An 18,421-nucleotide genomic window follows, 5' to 3' on the forward strand; every position below is an offset into this window, starting at 1 on the left:
TGGGTTTTGGGGAATCCAGTCAATCCAATGTGTGCTTTTATTGGGATAAATAAAATGATATATATTTAAATAAGGTAGGTCTACTTGTGCCAAGCTATACACTATATGACGTTAAGGTGTCCACTACTGCACATTAGAAATGGCGTGCATGCCAGATCCAAGTTTAGACTTTTAAAGACTGCATGTTAACTTTCACAATACACAGAACAGAAATCTTTCCTGCTGGCCTGCTCAGTAGATAATCCTGGGACACTAAGTTTACAGTTTCAAAGAGCAGTAATTCTGCTTCAGGCCAACAAAAGAAGATAGCAGATCTTGTGGCAGGCTTATTTAATTTTAGGTGGGTGGATTCAAATTCAGGCAATAAATATTATCATCGTTTTGAATGTGAGATTCACTTTATTTTAGGTATCAGTAAACCCCAGTCAAAGTGCCCTGTAAGTAGCTACTGGCATGTGCCATACAGCCCAATGACTTCACACACCAAGATTAAAGAATCTATCAAATTTAACTGCTAAAGACAATGTATCAGAGTACCAAAATATAAAAACTATGAAATGTAATTTATTAAACCACTGTGAGAGGTACAGTCCCCTCAAAAAAGTATTGGAACGGTAAGGCAAATTCCTTTGTTTTGGTATTCACATCTAGATGTGTTAAAGAGGTGGTATTATGGTCATTTTCAGGTTCAAAATCTTAATCAGGGGTTGTACCAGAACAGGTTTACATGGTTTAATTTTCAAAAAACACCATATTTTTTTCATACTGCACATTGCTGCAGCTCCTCTTTTCACCCTGTGTGTTGCACACACCGCTCTACAGAGTGATGCATCTTACTTGTACAAAATCTTTGTTGGGAGTTGCACATGTGCAGTTCCCAGGTAAGGACTACTAGCCAATCAGAAGCAGAGAAGGGCGGGTCGTAAGAAACAGGTAATGTGATCCAAATCAAAGCCGCTTCAGACTGCGATCATAACCTAGCAGATGGTACAAGTTATCCACAAGTCCACAACCACACAACATCATTGTTCCACATTTTTCCATAAACCACTACAAAAATCACCATATTTCAACTAAATTTTAAATAAAAATTGGCCAAACTATTTGAGTTGCTCAGTAGCTCGCATGCAATGATGATGCAGTCATTAGTGACGATTCTCTCTGACCAATCAGCAGTCTGTCTGTTTTCACATTACATTTTAGTATCCCTCAGCTTGCTTGGAACCTTGACGGAGGTGAGGTGTGTTGGACCGTGACTTTAAATTACCCTTTTAAAACTATGTGTAGTCCTTGGTCCTGTATCAGTTCAAGCTGTATCAGTTCATGAAGTCTGACTGGCTATCTCTCCCTGACCCAGTGTTTTAGTATACATCGTCACGTCATAAAACAATTAAACAAAAGTGTAGGTCAGTCCATGATTGGCCCACGTCCTCTGACCCCAAGGTTTGTTATCTGATTCCATGAATCACCATGCCGTTGCAGGCAGATTACGAGCATAGTTCCTGAAATGAGATATCTTGGAGAAGAGATGTTTTGTATCACATTCCAAACCACCCCTCACCCATTATTTAAGTGTCCTTATCTGATCATGCAGAGACCCCCTGTTTCTGCACCTCTCCAAAAAACACACACATCAGGTCTAGTTTAATAAATGATAAACCAACATCTCAACTTCTATCTATAAAATACATCAGAGCTCAATATAAGAAAACACAATAATTTTGGTTACCCTGAGTAATACAAAAATCATACTAAAACCAAACAAAAGCGAGTGGAGCCAAAGGGCCTCTGTGCATGCACAAAAATGAGATATAACTCAATAAAGGAGAGGGAAAAAGCCAAAAAGCATAATACCACCTCTTTAAACAACTTAATAAGTAATGGAACAAATAATCTTAAAGTAAATAACATTACATTAATATTTGGTGGCATAACCCTTGCTTGCAGTAACTGCCTCAAGCCTGCGACCCATCGACATCACCAAAATGTTGCATTCTTCATTTGTGATGCTATTCCAGGCTTTTCTGGAAGCTTTTTTTTTTTTTTTTTTTTTTAGAAGAAGAAGGTTTTATTTATTCACATATACATACATATATTCATTCATATGCACTTGCAATATAACAAAGAACAAAGAAGTGATCATATATGTGAACTGGTCCCCAAAGAAGCTATCTAAAGCTTTTGCTCGGGGGCATTACAATCAAAAAAAAGAAAAGAAAGAAAAAACAAAAACAAGAAAATGTGTGGCCTACATATAAGACATTTCATACATAACTTTCACACAACACATTAAGGGATCCGATTTAACAAGTACAATTTTGTTTTACAGTTTACCTTGAGATTGAAGGAGTAACACTGACATACATTCAGAATATGAGGTAGTACATACATCAAGAAGATGAATACAAGCTTAATAGTTGTTTCTTCAGATTTTGCTTCTGTCAGTTCTTGTTTGTTTCAGGGAGTTTCTCCCTTCAGTCTCCTCTTCAGGAGGTGAAATGTATGCTCTATTGGGTTAAGGTCAGGTGATTGACTTGGCCAGTCTGAAACCTTCCACTTTTTTCCCCTGATGAAGTCCTTTGTTTTATTGGCAGTGTGCTTTGGGTCATTGTCCTGCTGCAGGATAAACTTACTCCAGATTAGTTTCAATGCATTTGTCCGTAAATTGGCAGACAAAATGTTTCTGTACACTTCTGATTTCATTCTGCTGCTACCATCATCAGTTTCATCATCAATAAATATTAATGAGTGTGTTCCAGAAGCAGCCATGCACGCACAAGCCATGACATTACCTCCACCATGCTTCACAGATGAGCTTGTATGCTTCGGATCATAAGCAGTTCCTTTCTTTCTCCACACTTTGGCCTTTCTCCACACTTTGGTAGAGATTAATCTTGGTCTCATCATTCCATAAGATTGTGTTCCAAGATTTTTGCGGCTCATCTCTGTACTTCTACAGTTCTTACACACAGATGGTAAATCGTTAATGTATAAACTGAAAAGAATTGGACCTATAATTGAACCCTGTGGAACACCAGTTGATAATAGTAAGGGGGTAGAATTATATTGGTCGATTCTAAATTCTTACACTTTGTGAACGAGATGAAAGGTATGAATTAATGAGACTAATGAATTTGGAGGAAAAATGAAATGCATGAAGTTTGTGCAGTAAAACTGAATGGTTGACTGTATCAAATGCCTTACGAAGGTCTAAAAAGATTGCTCCCACTATCCCTTCCTTGCCCATATTTGATTTAACCTTTTCCAGAAAATAACAGGTTGCTGTCTCTGTAGAATGATTAGCCCTAAATCCAAACTGCATTGAGTGCAAAGGAAAAGAACTGCAATTAAGATGATTGGTGATTTGTTTAGCAACCAGTTTTTCAAAAACTTTAGATACTGTTGGCAAAATGCTAATAGGTCGGTAATTTAGATGTAAGAAGGGAGTTACCACCTTTAGATATGGGAGTGACACTAGCAAGATTCCATGGAGCAGGAAATTTCAGCCTGTGGCACTGCTGAGGTGTTATGGAAGACCAGGATGCTTCAATAGTGGCCTTCAGCTCTTCTGCATTGTTCGGTCTCATGTCTTTTATCTCATGTCCTTCAAGGTCAGGCGAATTTGCTGGCCAATCAAGCACAGTAAGACTCATGGTCATTGAACCAGGTTTTGGTACTTTTGGCAGTGTGGGCAGGTGCCAAGTCCTGCTGAAATATGAAGTCAGCATCTCCATAAAGCTCATCTGCTGAAGGAAGCATAAAGTGCTCTAAAATGTCCTGGTAGACGGCTGTGCTGACTCTGGACTTAATAAAGCACAGTGGACCAACACCAGCAGATGACATGGCTCCCCAAACCAATACAGACTATGGAAACTTCACACTGGACTTCAAGCATCTTGGATTGTGTGCCTCTCCATTCTTCCTCCAGACTCTAGGACCTTGGTTTCCAAATGAGATGCAAAATTTGCTCTCATCAGAAAAGAGGACTTTGGACCACTGAGAAACAGAGCAGTTCTTTTTTTTCTTTAGCCCAGGTAAGACGCTTCTGACATTGTTTGTTGTTCAGGAGCGGCTTGACAAGAGGAATACGATGATTGAAGCCCATGTCCAGGACCCGTCTGTGTGCGGTGGCTCTTCATGCAGTAACTCCAGCCTCAGTCCACTCCTTGTGAAGCTCCCCCACACATTTGAATGGCCTTTTCCTGACAATCCTCTCCAGGCTACGGTCATCCCTGCTGCTTGTGCACCTTTTTCTTCCACACTTTTCCCTTCCACTTAACTTTCTATTAATGTGCCTTGATACAGCACTTTAAGAACATCCAACCTCTTTTGCAATTACCTTTTGAGGCTTTCCCTCCTTGTGGAGGGTGTCAATGATGGTTTTCTGCACAACTGTCAGGTGAGCAGTCTTCCCCATGATTGTGAATTCCACTGAACCAGACTGAGAGACCAATTAAAGGGGAACCCTTTGCAGGTGTTTTGGATTAATTAGCTGATTAGAGTGTGACACTTTGAGCCTACAATACTGAACCTTTTCACAATATTCTAATTTTCTGAGATTTTGAATTTGGGGTTTTCATAAGCTGTAAACCATAATCATCGGAATTTTATCAAATAAAGGCTTGAAATATCTCACTATTCTATATAATATATTAGTTTCACCTTTTAAGTTGAATTACTGAAATAAATGAACTTTTGCACAATATGCTAATTTTTTGAGTTTCACCTGTATCTAATGTTGGACAGGTTATTGTGATTGCTGGTCACTCTACAATTGTTAGCATGTAGGGATTTACACAATGAACATGTGTATAATGCTGTACTACAATATTTTTTACAATATTTTTACAGTAACTACATTGCACACATTCACACTGCTGAATTCCCTACAGAGTGGAAATAGTTAAACACCACACACACACACACACACACACACACACACACACACATCACTAAAGCCCCTTTTCCACTTCATAGTAGGCCTACCAGCTCGACTCGCCTTTGTTTGGTTTTCCATCGTGGAAAAGTTGTACCTGTACCTGCTTCCAGGTACTTTTTTCTTATGAACCTCCATCGAGGTTCCAAGCAAGCTGAGGTGATACCAAAATGTGACCACTGATTGGTCAGAGAGGATCGTCACTATTCACTGTATGTATGTAATTTCATCAATAAATCCAACTTCTGAGAAGTTTTGTGGTGATAAATCAACTGTGTAGATTTTGAATATTGACAGTTTTACAAAAAGTGATGGCGGAACAACAATGTACTTTGAAGTTTTTGGAGTTGAGGAGCTCTGCAAATGGCTGCGGGGGAAGCCTGCGCCAACCCACAGGAGGAGCTCCCAAGGCCAGCCAGCCGCCCGCTCACAGAGCCCTCTGCCCCTGCCGTCACACAAACCGCTGCAGCAACAACGGCAGAGGAAAACACAACTGTAAGGTTTTCATGCCGCTTATCTGTCTTTACATTCTGAGTAATTTTGAAACATTTTAACTTAAATAAAGCTGTGTGGATCGCTGGTGTGTGTGTGTGTGTCGCATTGAACATTACATCGCGGCAGTTGTGTGAGGGGTAAGTTAGCCTACTATCTCTATCTGCAATGGAAAACAGAGCACGGCCAAACTGAGTCAAGTAGAGTTGAGTCAAGTCAAGGCGAGTCGAGCTGGTACTGGTAATGGAAAAGCGGCATAACTAATCACTGCTTTAGTATAGGCTTGTAAACAAGTCCAAGGTCAGATTACCTGTTTTGAACAATGGATGCCAACAATGGACAGAAAGCAAGGGGTGTAGGACAACTTGGAAGAGGACTAGGTGGAAGATGACGAGGGCAAAGAAGAAAAGGAAGTAGAGCCACTTCTGAGGGGATCAGGACCACACTTCATCAACCACAGGTTGACAATGAGAGAAGCTGGACTGAGAGTCCAGCCAAACTTGAGTCGCTTTACAATGGCGATCAACAATTGTTGATCTTTGTTGTTGTATATTGCAGCCTGCCCATGTCCCTGGCAGTGGCAGCAGCGTACCAGATGGTGATGGAGGTGTAGCTGTTGGTGTACAGGGAGAAGAGCAGAGGGGAAAGAACGCAGCCTTAAGGGGAACCGGTGCTGATGGTCCTGGAGTCAGAGACATGTTTTCCCAGCTTCACGTGCTGCTTCCTGTCCGTCAGGAAGTCTGTGATCCACCTGCAGGTGGAGTCAGGCACGCTCAGCTGGGAGAGCTTGTCCTGCAGCAGGGCTGGGATGATGGTGTTAAAAGCAGAGCTGAAATCCACAAACAGGATCCTGGCGTAGGTTCCTGGGGAGTCCAGGTGCTTGAGGATGTACTGAAGGGCCATGTTTACTGCATCATCTACAGACCTGTTGGCCCTGCAGGCGAACTGCATGGGGTCCAGGCGTGGGTCTGTGATGGATTTTAGGTGGGACAACACAAGGCGTTCAAAGGACTTCATAACCACAGAGGTCAGGGCGACGGGTCGTTTAGTCGTTTAGGCAGTGGTCCTTGGTTTCTTGGGGACAGTGATGATGGTGGAGGCTTTGAGGCAGGCTGGTACATGGTATGTCTCCAGTGAGGTGTTAAAATTGTCTGTGAACACTGGAGACAGCTGATCAGGGTGGATGGAGAGACAGAGTCCGGCCCAGCTGCTTTGCGGTGTTTCTGCCTCCTGAAAAGACCGTTGACATCCCTCTCTGTGATGGAGAGAGGAGGGAAGGGGGTGGAGCTGGCCAGCTCTGAGGAGGGAGGGGAAGATGTGGTGGACTGAGGCTGAAGCTAGGCGGAGGAGTCACGGGGGATGGTGTCCGATTGACTCTCAAAGCGGCAGTAGAACTGGTTCAGCTCATTTGCAAGACAAGAATCGTTTATGGAGTGGGGGAATTTGGGTTTATAGTTTGTGATCTGTCTGAACCCCGTCCAGACTGAAGTGGCGTCGTTTGCAGAGAACTGGTTCTTTAGTCACTCTGCGTACAGTCGTTTAGCTTCTCGCACCTCCTTACTAAACCTGTACTTTAACGCCCTGTCACCACTCCTAAATGCCTCCTCCCTTTTCAACCTTAGCTGTCTGAGTTTAGCTGTGAACCAGGGTTTGTCAGTGTTATAACTCACCCTGGTTCGTGTTGGAATGCAGCTGTCCTCACAGAAGCTGATGCAGTGTCACGAGCTGAAGCTGTCTCCGAGATACATTGGTCCCTTGGTGATTGAGAGAATCATCACCCCAGTGACCGTTTGGCTTCGACTGCCCCCCACACTCAAGGTCCATCCAATGTTCCACGTGTCCCTGCTCAAGCCTGTCCTCATCAGCCCCCTGCTCCCACCTCTCCCGGCCCCTCCACCCGCCCGGCTCATTGATGGCCACCCTGCGTTCACGGTACATCGGATTCTGGACTCCCGCCGTCGGGGGCACGGCATGCAGTATCTCATCGACTGGGAGGGCTACAGCCCTGAGGAGAGGAGCTGGGTTCCCCGACAGGAATGCTGGATGCTGCCCTCATACCGGCTTTCTATCGGTCTCACCCTGAGAAGCCTGGAGGACCACCAGGAGGCGCTCGTCGGGGAGGGGGGTACTGTCACGAACCCCCGGTCGTGACCCTGACCTTCCTGTTAGGGATGTGTGTGTGTGTGATTGTAGTTTTTGAGTTCTTTTCCCCTTGGGGAGTTTATGGTGTGCTTGGTGTGTTTTGGGTTTTGTCTGTCTCTCTGTGTTGTGCTTTCTCCCTCATGCTCTGGGGCTGCTGGTGGGCATGGTGAGCTCCAGTTTACGCACCTGAGACTCATCCAGTAAATCAGCACACCAGTGCCTCAGCCTTCAATCAACTCACCTTAAAAGACCAGCCCAACCTTCCAGTCCCCGTTGGAACACGCCAGCCTGTTGCCCATCCTGAACAGTATCTTGTCTGAACCCTTGCATTAGTATTAACTTGTCTTTCTGTCTCGACCACAGCATACCTGCCCATACCTGACTTGGATTCCCTCCTGTGCCACGGAAACCCCTGAGCTCTGGAACCAGGATCACATGCCCCTTGGAACAACCACCCATCCTCAAGCCACACCTGTCTCTCCCTTGTGTTCAATAAATCTTCGCACTGCTCATACTCTGGTCTGAGTTTCTGGTCCTGGTCCTGACATGCAGGACGTCACAGCCTCTGTAAACTCATCCAGATTGTTGGTAGCCTTCTTGAAAACATCCCAGTCAGTACAGTCCAAACATGCCTGGAGGTCCTCAACAGCTTCACTAGTCCACTTCTTTGATGTCCTCACTACAGGTTTACAGAGGTTTAGAATCAGGATCAGATGGACCATCACGTGATCAGAGTGTCCCAGTGGAGCGCGTGTGACGGCGTGATAGGCACTGCTAACTGTGGTGTAGCAGAGATCCAAAGTGTTCCCCTCTCTGGTTGGACACTTTATAAACTGTCTGTATTTGGGGAGTTCTTGGCTGAGATTTCCCCTGTTAAAGTCACCGAGAACAATAAAAAGGGAGTCCAGGTTTGTATGCTCCACACACAGTATCTGGTCGGCCAGAATGCTCTGTGCGTCCTGAACGTTGTTGTGCAGCGAGATGTAAACACCGACCAGAGTGAATGAAGCAAACTCACGGGGGGAGTAAAACGGTTTACAGTTAATGATAAGAAATTCCATATTAGGAGAACAGTGCTGTTGAATCACTGTCACGTCGGTACACCAGCCATCGTTAATATAAAAACAGACACCTCCACCTTTTGTTTTGCCGGAGAGTTCTGTGTTGCGATCCACTCCGTACAGTTGGAAGCCAGCCAGCTGTAGCGCGTAGTCCGGTATCAGCTCACACAGCCACGTCTCCGTGAAGCACAGAACAGAAGATGAATAAAAGTCTCTGTTTTTCCCCACCAGAAGCTGAAGTTCGTCCAGTTTGTTGTAGTTTTGTTGTGAGTGCACGTTGGAGAGAAATATTGCCGGTAGGGGTGTGCGGAGTCCCCGCCGGCGAAGACGCACAAGCGACCCGGCTCTTTTCCCTCTCCTGCAGCAATTCACAGCAATCACAGCCGAAAACTGAATTAACACACAAAAACAAAACAAAACAAAGCGCACCGAACACCGAGGCAGCTATACTCAGCGCCATCTTGCATAATATTTTAATAAAAATACGATGTCAAAAACCCGGTCAGTAGCATTGTGTTTCTGCTTTGCAAGACCCACTCAGAGAGCCAAGCGTGAGTGGCTGCGTGATCGTTTCTAAAGTCCTCTGTTTTGGCCCGGCTTAACTAAAATGCCCTCCAGAGTTTTGAAACGCAAAAACGGGGTCGGGGTCTGAACGGAGGTGCAAACGTAGCAGAAGGTCTCCGTTTTAATTCGAAAACGCAGTAGTGTGGATGGGGCCTAAGTGTAGCATTTTGATAGTTTGTGTTTGTAAAAGGAAAGCAGTTCACTTCCTGTTAGATTTTTGTTTTATGCAATTGAAAGCTGAGTGAAAGGCTGAGAAATATCTAATGGTTTTGGAGATTTGAGGTGAGGTTATGCTCCTTGAGTGCGGGGTTTCAGAAATCTTGTGACATGTAAAGATTTTGTGTCTAAACAGTTGTAAAAAACTATAGTGACTTTGCTGTAAATCCTGTTGCTGCTCTAGAAACAACATTAATTGTAAGAGTTTATTGTGATGCCTTGCATCCGCGGGTTCCCAGCTCACTCGTGCTGGGACCCCTAATTAATTTTTGTTGATAGAATTGTTGTGAATCTTGTTGTGGGTAGATAAAGAATGAGGTTGTTTCCATTTGCTTAACAGACTGACTTTGGGTAGGCAGGGCTATACCACTGTGAGGTGTGGGGAGGGGGGAGGGGGCTGCTCTCCATGGCTCAAATTGCCATCATTAAGAGAATGACTATTCCAGTATCAGTATGAAGCTTTATCTCTGGAGATCCACGAGGAAAGTATATCTTCCACTGTCCAACACCGCGGGCTGCTGTTGGAGTCAGCATCACACAGAGTTAGTGTTGATCCAGGTAAGCTTCATTTACAGTCTTTCAGCACAGTTACGTATGTTTGAACTTAATTAGAATGCATTTTAAACAATGTTAGACTCAAATGTTATTAATATAATGGCATGAATATGATGCAGCCTTTAAACTCCATCTTTGTAATGTGAAATTGCTTCCATCTTTGTCAGACTGGACTTTACAGAAAGGCCTGTGGAGTTCAGCTATGTCTTATCTCAGGACTGTTTTAAACGACTCTGTCATCATTCATCCTCCAGGTTTTTATATCATCGGATTTGAGACGTATCCCTTCATCAGTGTGTACTTCATCTTTCTAGCATTTGTTTATGTGGTGACATTGCTGTTCAATAGTTTGGTGATCTATGTCATAACCTTTAATCATTGTTTACACACTCCAAAGTGTTTGGCTATTGTGAACCTCGCTGTAATTGATATCATCCTTAACTCATGCCTTATTCCCAGCATGATAAAGGTATTTCTCCTTAAGGACAATTTTATTCCATTCAACTTATGTTTGGTACAAATGTTTGTTTACTATGCTTTCGGGACTTTGGAGTCATATGCACTGGCTATACTTGCCTATGACCGGTTGATTGCAATATGTTTCCCTCTGCGTCACAACGCAATTAACACACTGCAGAGCATGTCTTGTATTGTTGGCCTGAGTTGGGGTATTGCTCTTGGAATAGTTGCGTTTGCAACAGGTATAATGACTCGATTGTCTTTCTGCAATTCTGTCAGAGTGTTCAGCTATTTCTGTGACTACGCACCTGTGTTTAGACTCGCCTGTAATGATTACACATTGCATTGGTCTGTGGCTTCAATATCTAGTTTGGTGAGTCAGGTTGGCCCCTTATCTTTTATTATACTGTCCTATGTCAGCATCCTGGTGACTGTGTTCAGGATGAAATCTATAGACAGTCGGTTGAAAGCTCTGGCCACTTGTGTTGAGCATATTATCCTTGTTGCTGTATATTACATTCCAATTATGACCATTTTTTCTATTGGATTTTATCTGCGTCTCATTGACCCAGACCAGCGTGTGCTGAGTCTGTCACTGGCCTCTTGCATCCCACCCTGCCTCAATCCTATTGTATATTCTTTGAAAACCAAAGAGATCAAAATCAGAGCCCTTGCACTGGTCAGAAAAAATACGTTTGATACAGACCAACATAAGAGCAAACCTCAGAGGGTTAATAAAACATTGCAATAATTTAGGACAATTATTTTCTTCAGTGAGTGAAGAGCCTGAACTGTGTGTTATCTTAATAACGCCTGTCAGCAGAAATGTCAGGGTCAGTGTCCAAAAGGCTATGAGCAGGATACTGTATTGCAAACTACTCAATTTAATGTAAATGTGATTTAATTAAAATTGCTTTACATGTAATATACTAATGCAAACCAATCTTTCTGGCTGTAGAGAGTCGGTTATTCACTCAAGGGCTTAAACTTAATAAAAGTACAATTGGACTTGATCATTTTACCACATTTATGTAATGTTTACTTTAGCTGTATTCTATAAGTGTTGAGAACCTTGTTCAAATGGTCTGTCTTTTGTTTTCCTACATATCTGACTTTTTACAGACATTAAATGTATTATAAATATCATCAGAGCCAATTTGATGCAACCGTATATAAAATCTTTAATCATCTAGTTCATCAGTGATACTTAACACACTGGTTGCGTCTCATAGGTCTTTGTGTTCAGGCCATTTTAGTCAGGGTTATCTTGTATATACTAAAGTGCACGGTTTGTAAACATTTCAATAAATATCTTTGGAGAAGCCGACTGCTGCTACTCATATTCTAATGAAGAAGGTTTTGGACAGACAGATGTTGTAAGACAACTATCTTCTTTTTAGCAAGACTTCTCAATAAATATAATTATATATAAATATAACTGTTTCTCCAGGTTTTTGTTTTAATATGATATTGATGATATGATATTCTCTCAACCCTCTAAGATGAAGGTGTGACACTGCGATGAGATTCGATTATTACAAATTATTTTCAAAACTTCTCTCATATTTAAAGCTGCTTCAACTGCTCTGTAGTAATGATAGTTACATTTGACAAGACATTTCACTGATTTAAACAAACCACTGAATGATCACTCTGGTGGAGCATATAGGGGGGCTAGAACCAGATCAATGCATTATGCAGAAGCAACATATTCAGAGCAAATAATTATGTATGTATAGAAAAGATCACTGAGGTGTCTGAGGTGATTTTAAAACCGTGGAATCATCCTTGATCCAAAGCTGACATTTAAAAGGCAGATTTAAAAAATACCATCAAATTCAATTTGGCTAATTCTAGACACATATCAGACCATATTTAACAACAGAGGCAGCCAAGCTCTCTATGTATGCTTTGATATTTTCCCATAAATCATACTGCTTCACATGTTGTCTCAAACAAACATTACAACTCTGAAACCAATTGAGTCCTGGTAAAAAGAGAAAATAAAAACTATTGATAGAAAGACCCATAGCTACCACCATTGCCATATAATAAAAAAGTACAACCTCTTTAACTGAGGTAGTTTTAAAATTTTGCAGATGCTTGCCTCATCTTTTAGGTGTTACATGGGCTTGCTCCTCCCCCACTGAGCCAGTTCACAAAGCAGAAGGTTAGCAGCACTATTGTAAAAAGAGCATGTGCTTGAGGGGACTGTATTGTACAGTAAAGATGTGTAAGTTTGGACAAACAGCATTCTCAGTTAGAACCACTTGCTTCTGGAACAGTTTACCTATTGAACAGTGAGAATGCACTAATTACCCAACTTTTAAACATAAGCTTAAGACATGGCTTCAGGCAAATCAGACTTGCAGCTTCTAGCAATCCAACCACCTTTCTTCAGCACTTTACTTACCATAATCTTAATGCTTTTTCATACTTCTGTCACTTTTGTCATGTATTTATGTATTATATTATATTGTATGGCATGTTTATTTTAGTACTGTACTGATGACATTGGGCACTAATTTGCTACAGCCTGCCCAAGGACTATGCATGAAAATTAGCTTATTGGCAAATTCTAGTACATTCACATTGAAGTGTAAACAGCAATGTTGATTGCATTGTCCCTGGTAAATAAATAAATTAATTGATTAAATAAATAAATAAGAATAACACATATAAGGCGTGTGTCCTGACCTCTGATATCATGCAATTACCTTTATTCATACCATCATTGCTGTGTCAGACCTCATTTTAAGATTTCCTGCATTAAACATGTTAACCTTTCATCCCTGTGTGCTTTATGTCTGTTCAAATAACAGATTTGTGACTTATTACATTTGAGTGTCTTTACCACAGGAATTTTAGCTCTTGTGTTTTGGGGAATCCAGTCAATCCAATGTGTGCTTTAATGGGATAAATAAAATGATATATATTTAAATAAGCTAGGTCTACTTGGTTGTGCCAAGCTATACTCTGACATGAAGGAGTGCATTACTCAACATTAGAAATGGCGTGCATGCCAGATCCAAGTCCAGACTTTTAAAGACTGCATGGTAACGTTCACAATACACAGAACAGAAATCTTTGCTGCTCCTGGCCTGCTCAGGAGATAATCCTGAGATACTAATTTACAATTTCAAATAGCTCAGTAATTCTGCTTCAAGCCAACAAAAGCAGATAGCAGACCTTGCGGCAGGCTCATTTTATCTTAGGTGGGTGGATTCAAATTGAGGAAGCTGCTGAGTGTGAGATTCACTGACCACAAGGTTAATGGTAACCAATGATATCTTGAGTTTTAACACTGAATGGAAGTTAGTGATTGTAATACAGTAAGACCTTCAAGAAAGAAGATAGCAGTGAAAAGTCCAACACTACTGGCCGTTCTCTTGTTGCCCTTGGAGAGTAAGGGTACTTTGAATGAGATGACAGTTTCATAATAACAGCTTTGTAAACTCCCACCTATTTACTTCCATTTTTAATTGTTTTCTTCTTAATAGGTGCAAAAGGGATTAATTAGATTGAAAAGTAAAAGGTTTGTTTGTTATAGACACGATCATTAACCACAATTCTCTGGTGATGGAATTACAAATTGGGCTCATTAGAACCATTTTGTTTTGGCTCACCATGGCCTGTTTAATGATAAATGCATCCTTAGAGAGCACTGGGCAATTTACAGACATTAAATGTATTATGAATATTTTGTTGGGACAAATATGATGTATCTGTATATAATATCTATCTATAAAATCATTTTGTTCATCAGTGATACTTTACACTGTGGTTGCGCTACATAGGCCTTTGTGTTTGCTCTGTCTCTCCCTCTCCCATCTAGTTCCATTCCCCCCAGCAGCAGCACCTCTCCTGTTTTGTTTGGTTTCTGTTTTGTTTCCACTCATCAACACTCATCACAGATTGGGCTCATTAGAACCATTTAGTTTTGGCTCACCATGGCTCATTTAATGATAAATACATCTTCAGGGAACCATCATAATACACTGTTTATTTTGTGGATACAAAGTTCACAAAATGTTTGAGAGTTTGAATGTTTTGGAAATGTATGTTTAACAACAACAGAATAATGATAAATTTAATTATATTCGTCCTTGCATGGACCAGGATGGAAATCAAGCCAGCTTAGTCTTGCAGTCTCTCTATCCAGAAAGCAATCAGGAATGATGGTTGTGGTGCCTTTAGGGCTTTCTTAATTTTTTTATGAATTATTTCGTTGGTTTTTATTTTTAGTTGGAAATGAGGTACATAACTACTTCTCAGTTCAAAATAAATAATCTGTAAATTAGTATTATTTTCGTTCACACCATGACGTCACTTCCTGTTTAGCTACTTCCGGTTTATCTCCACATGCGGAAAAGAAAGCAGACATGTATGCTCTGAGACTAATCTGCTTGCATCCACTCTGGAACATCATAGAGGCAATGCCGTAAGTTAATTCATTTGACAATAGACATGTTAAAGTTCATATATTAGCAGGGATTTGTTAAAAAATTATGTTTGATAAGTTAATTTAAAAAAACGTTTTTGTTTTTACCCTAATGTGCAAGCTAACAGCCATGCTATATGCATGATGTATGTTCATATTTACAACTATGTACAATTTAGTTTAGTTAAGAACATTGAATATGTTTGTACTGCCTTTATTTACAGTTTTCACCACACAGACAGCATGTATGAAGAAGTGTCTCAGTAAAGGATCAATCTTACTACAAATCTCTCTTCATTGGCTACGGTTTAACTGAGTGTTTAGTCGGTGTTTTACACACACTGCACAAGAACATTACAGTGAAAAGGCAACTTGTGAAGTTTCGAACTGGTCAAAATGGCAACAAGCAGCAAGTCATCCAGATCTGGGAGCATCATGACATCAGCATCATCGGCAAGTGTTGCCCGGGCCCGAGCTAAAGCAGAAGCTGCCAAGGTAAGAGCATCTTATGCTAACCAAGAGGCTAAATTGAAAATGGAAAAGTCTGTCAGAGAAGCAGAAAAGACAACAAGAGATGCTCAAAATCAGTTGGAAACAGTAAGGATAGACACAGAGTTGGAAGTGTTAATGCTACACAGAGAAGCTGCTGCAGCCGTGGTGGAAGCAGAGGTGCTGGAAAACGCTGAAGCAATGCATCCTTTAGACGAAGTGGGAAAATCCGAAGCAGAAGAGGTTAAAATTGAACGCACCAAGGATTATATCCAATCTCAAATCAACCTTCAGAATCGTTCTTCCTCCCCACTCTTGGCAGGCTTACCTGTGGCTTCCCCACCCCATGCAGAATCACATGACAGCTTCGTTACATGGGACCCACAAGTGAAAGACGCTTCACAATTAGAACCTATCAATGAGCCACAGTCTGAAAAAGTGACCAGTACACACTTACCTGCATCAAACTTACCTGATTCGACTAGATTGGAGACGAAGCCTGAAGTCAGAAGAACAGACCCTACCATGGATTTTCATGCCCAGATATATGCTCCGCAACCGATTCCTCCACCTAGAATACCGCCTTTCGCTGGAGCACAGTATTTGGCACGACGAGACCTTGTCAATTCAGGACTGTACCAATTTGACGATAAGCCAGGAAATTACCGTGCATGGTACTCCTCATTTACCAATGCAGCTGATGAAGTTCACCTCACAGCCACCCAAGAACTGGATCTTATGACTAAATGGCTGGGAAAAGAATCTAGCGAACAGGTTAAACGCATACGCTCAGTGCATGTCGGTAACCCCAAACTTGCTTTACACAAGGCATGGGAGAGACTACGTGAGTGCTATGCTGCACCTGAAATCATTGAAAAGTCACTGTTTCATTGGTTGGACAGTTTTCCTAAAATTTCAGCCAGGGACCACACCAAATTACGTGAACTAGGAGATTTGCTTATGGAGATCCAAGGCGCTAAAGAAGACGGCTATCTCACTGGCCTATCATATCTGGATACTTCACATGGAATCGGGCCAATCGTGGACAAGCTTCCATATGGACTTCAAGAAAAGTGTGTGTGTCTTCTGGATCCTGGTACAAAGAACAGAACCAAGGTCGCTTCCCTCCCTTTGAGTATTTCAGTAACTTCGCGCGCTATGAAGCGAAGAAGCGAAACGATCCTAGCTTCATGTATCAAAGCAGTGTAACCACACCCACAAGACCAGACAAATCTAGTGTGAAGAACACCAACAGACCCATTTCAGTGCATAAAACTGATGTTTCTACTACCAATGACGACCTTAACAAGAACTTCCCATTACACAACAAACCACATCCTCTCAAAAAATGCAGGACATTCAGAAACAAACTCCTCGAGGAGAGAAAGGAATATGTTTCAAATGCTGTTCTTCAGTCACCCACCTTGCCAAAGATTGCAAGTCCTCCGTGAAGTGCTCTGAATGTGATAGCACCTATCATGATGCTGCTATGCATCCCGGCCCATCAACTACTTCACCACCACAGGAGAACGGCGGGGAGGGAGAAAATTACCCTAACACAGCCGTTGTTAGAACCAGTTGCACAGAAGTTTGCGGCCCAAACCAATGGAGTCGCTCATGCTCAAAGATCTGCCTCTCAAAGATATATCCGAAGGATGCCAAGGAGAGGGCCATCAAAGCCTATGTAATTCTGGATGACCAGAGCAATCGCTCATTAGCTAGACCAGAGTTCTTCGAGCTGTTCAATGTGGAGAGCAAACCATTCTCGTATCACCTCAGAACCTGCTCTTGAATCGTAGAAACATCCGGCAAAAAAGCAGAAGGATTCCAGATCGAGTCATTGGATGGCAAGGTTCTCATCTCTCTCCCACCACTCATTGAGTGTCACGAGATCTTGAACAATCGGTCTGAGATTCCAACTCCGAGCGCAGTCTTACACCATCCCCATCTTCAACACATCGCCAAGTACATCCCGGAACTGGACCCGGATGCAGAAATACTCCTGCTACTCGGAAGAGATGTCCTTAGAGCACACAAGGTCAGGCAGCAGGTCAATGGACCACACAATGCCCTCTTCGCCCAGCGTTTGGACCTGGGATGGGTAGTAATAGGAGAGGTGTGTCTGGGTAATGTGCATAAGCCGACAGTCAACACGTTTAAGACCAACGTGCTGGACAGTGGTCGCCATTCCATTTTTCAACCCTGCACAAGCTTCATGCATGTAAAAGAGACGCAGCAAAGCTCTAACAGGCCTGAGAGGATGCTGGGTAAGACAGTGTTCAACCAAAGCGAGAACGATAACAAACCTGCTCAATCAGTGGAAGACACCATCTTCCTAAAAATAATGGACACAAACATCTACAGAGATGATGCTAACAGTTGGGTCGCCCCACTACCGTTCAGAGAACCACGCCAGCCTCTGCCAAACAACAGAGAACAGGTGGTCAAGCGGTTCGCCTCTCTGCAACGAACCCTGAAAAAGCAACCTGAGATGCAGGAACAATATGTGGCATTCATGGAGAAGATCTTCGCTAACGGACATGCCGAAGTAGCGCCCCCTCTGAAAGAAGCTGAAGAATGCTGGTATCTCCCAACATTTGTGGTTTACCATCCACAAAAACCCAGTCAGATCAGGGTAGTCTTTGATTCCAGCGCCCAGTACTACGGTATCTCCCTTAACGACGTACTCCTAACAGGCCCCGACCTAAATAACTCCCTCCTAGGCGTCCTGCTACGCTTCCGGAAAGAGAAGATCGCTATCATGGCAGACATCCAGCAGATGTTCCACTGTTTTTTGGTGCGCGAAGACCACCGCAACTTCATCCGTTTTTTATGGCACAAAGACAACGACGTCAGCAAGGAAGTTATAGAGTACCGGATGAAGGTCCATGTCTTCGGCAACAGACCATCACCCGCCGTTGCCACCTAAGGACTGCGAAGAGCCATCAGAGAAGGTGCACAGGAGCATGGTGCAGATACAGTCAACTATGTGGAAAGGCATTTCTACGTTGACGATGGGTTGATATCCGTACCATCTCAAGCTGAGGCAATCGACCTGCTCCAACG

General features: G+C 42.5%; 1 protein-coding gene across 1 annotated transcript; it reads left to right on the forward strand.

Annotated features, from left to right (window-relative positions):
• Positions 1 to 10,165: 10,165 nt before the first annotated feature.
• Positions 10,166 to 11,176, forward strand: LOC119896142 (olfactory receptor 2AT4-like). Its single transcript, XM_038709633.1, has one exon. The coding sequence runs from the start codon at positions 10,169 to 10,171 to the stop codon at positions 11,174 to 11,176; it is 1,008 nt and encodes a 335-aa protein (XP_038565561.1). The 5' UTR covers positions 10,166 to 10,168.
• Positions 11,177 to 18,421: the final 7,245 nt, after the last annotated feature.

The sequence above is a fragment of the Micropterus salmoides genome, unplaced genomic scaffold (genome assembly GCF_014851395.1).
Source record: "Micropterus salmoides isolate LMB-PRFRI ecotype aquatic unplaced genomic scaffold, ASM1485139v1 Ms_hic_scaffold_9, whole genome shotgun sequence".
Taxonomy (NCBI): domain Eukaryota; kingdom Metazoa; phylum Chordata; class Actinopteri; order Centrarchiformes; family Centrarchidae; genus Micropterus; species Micropterus salmoides.

What these genes read in the sequence shown, in the direction of transcription:
- LOC119896142 (XM_038709633.1), top strand. Translation starts at nt 10,169, where the DNA reads ATGTCTTATCTCAGGACTGTTTTAAACGACTCTGTCATCATTCATCCT.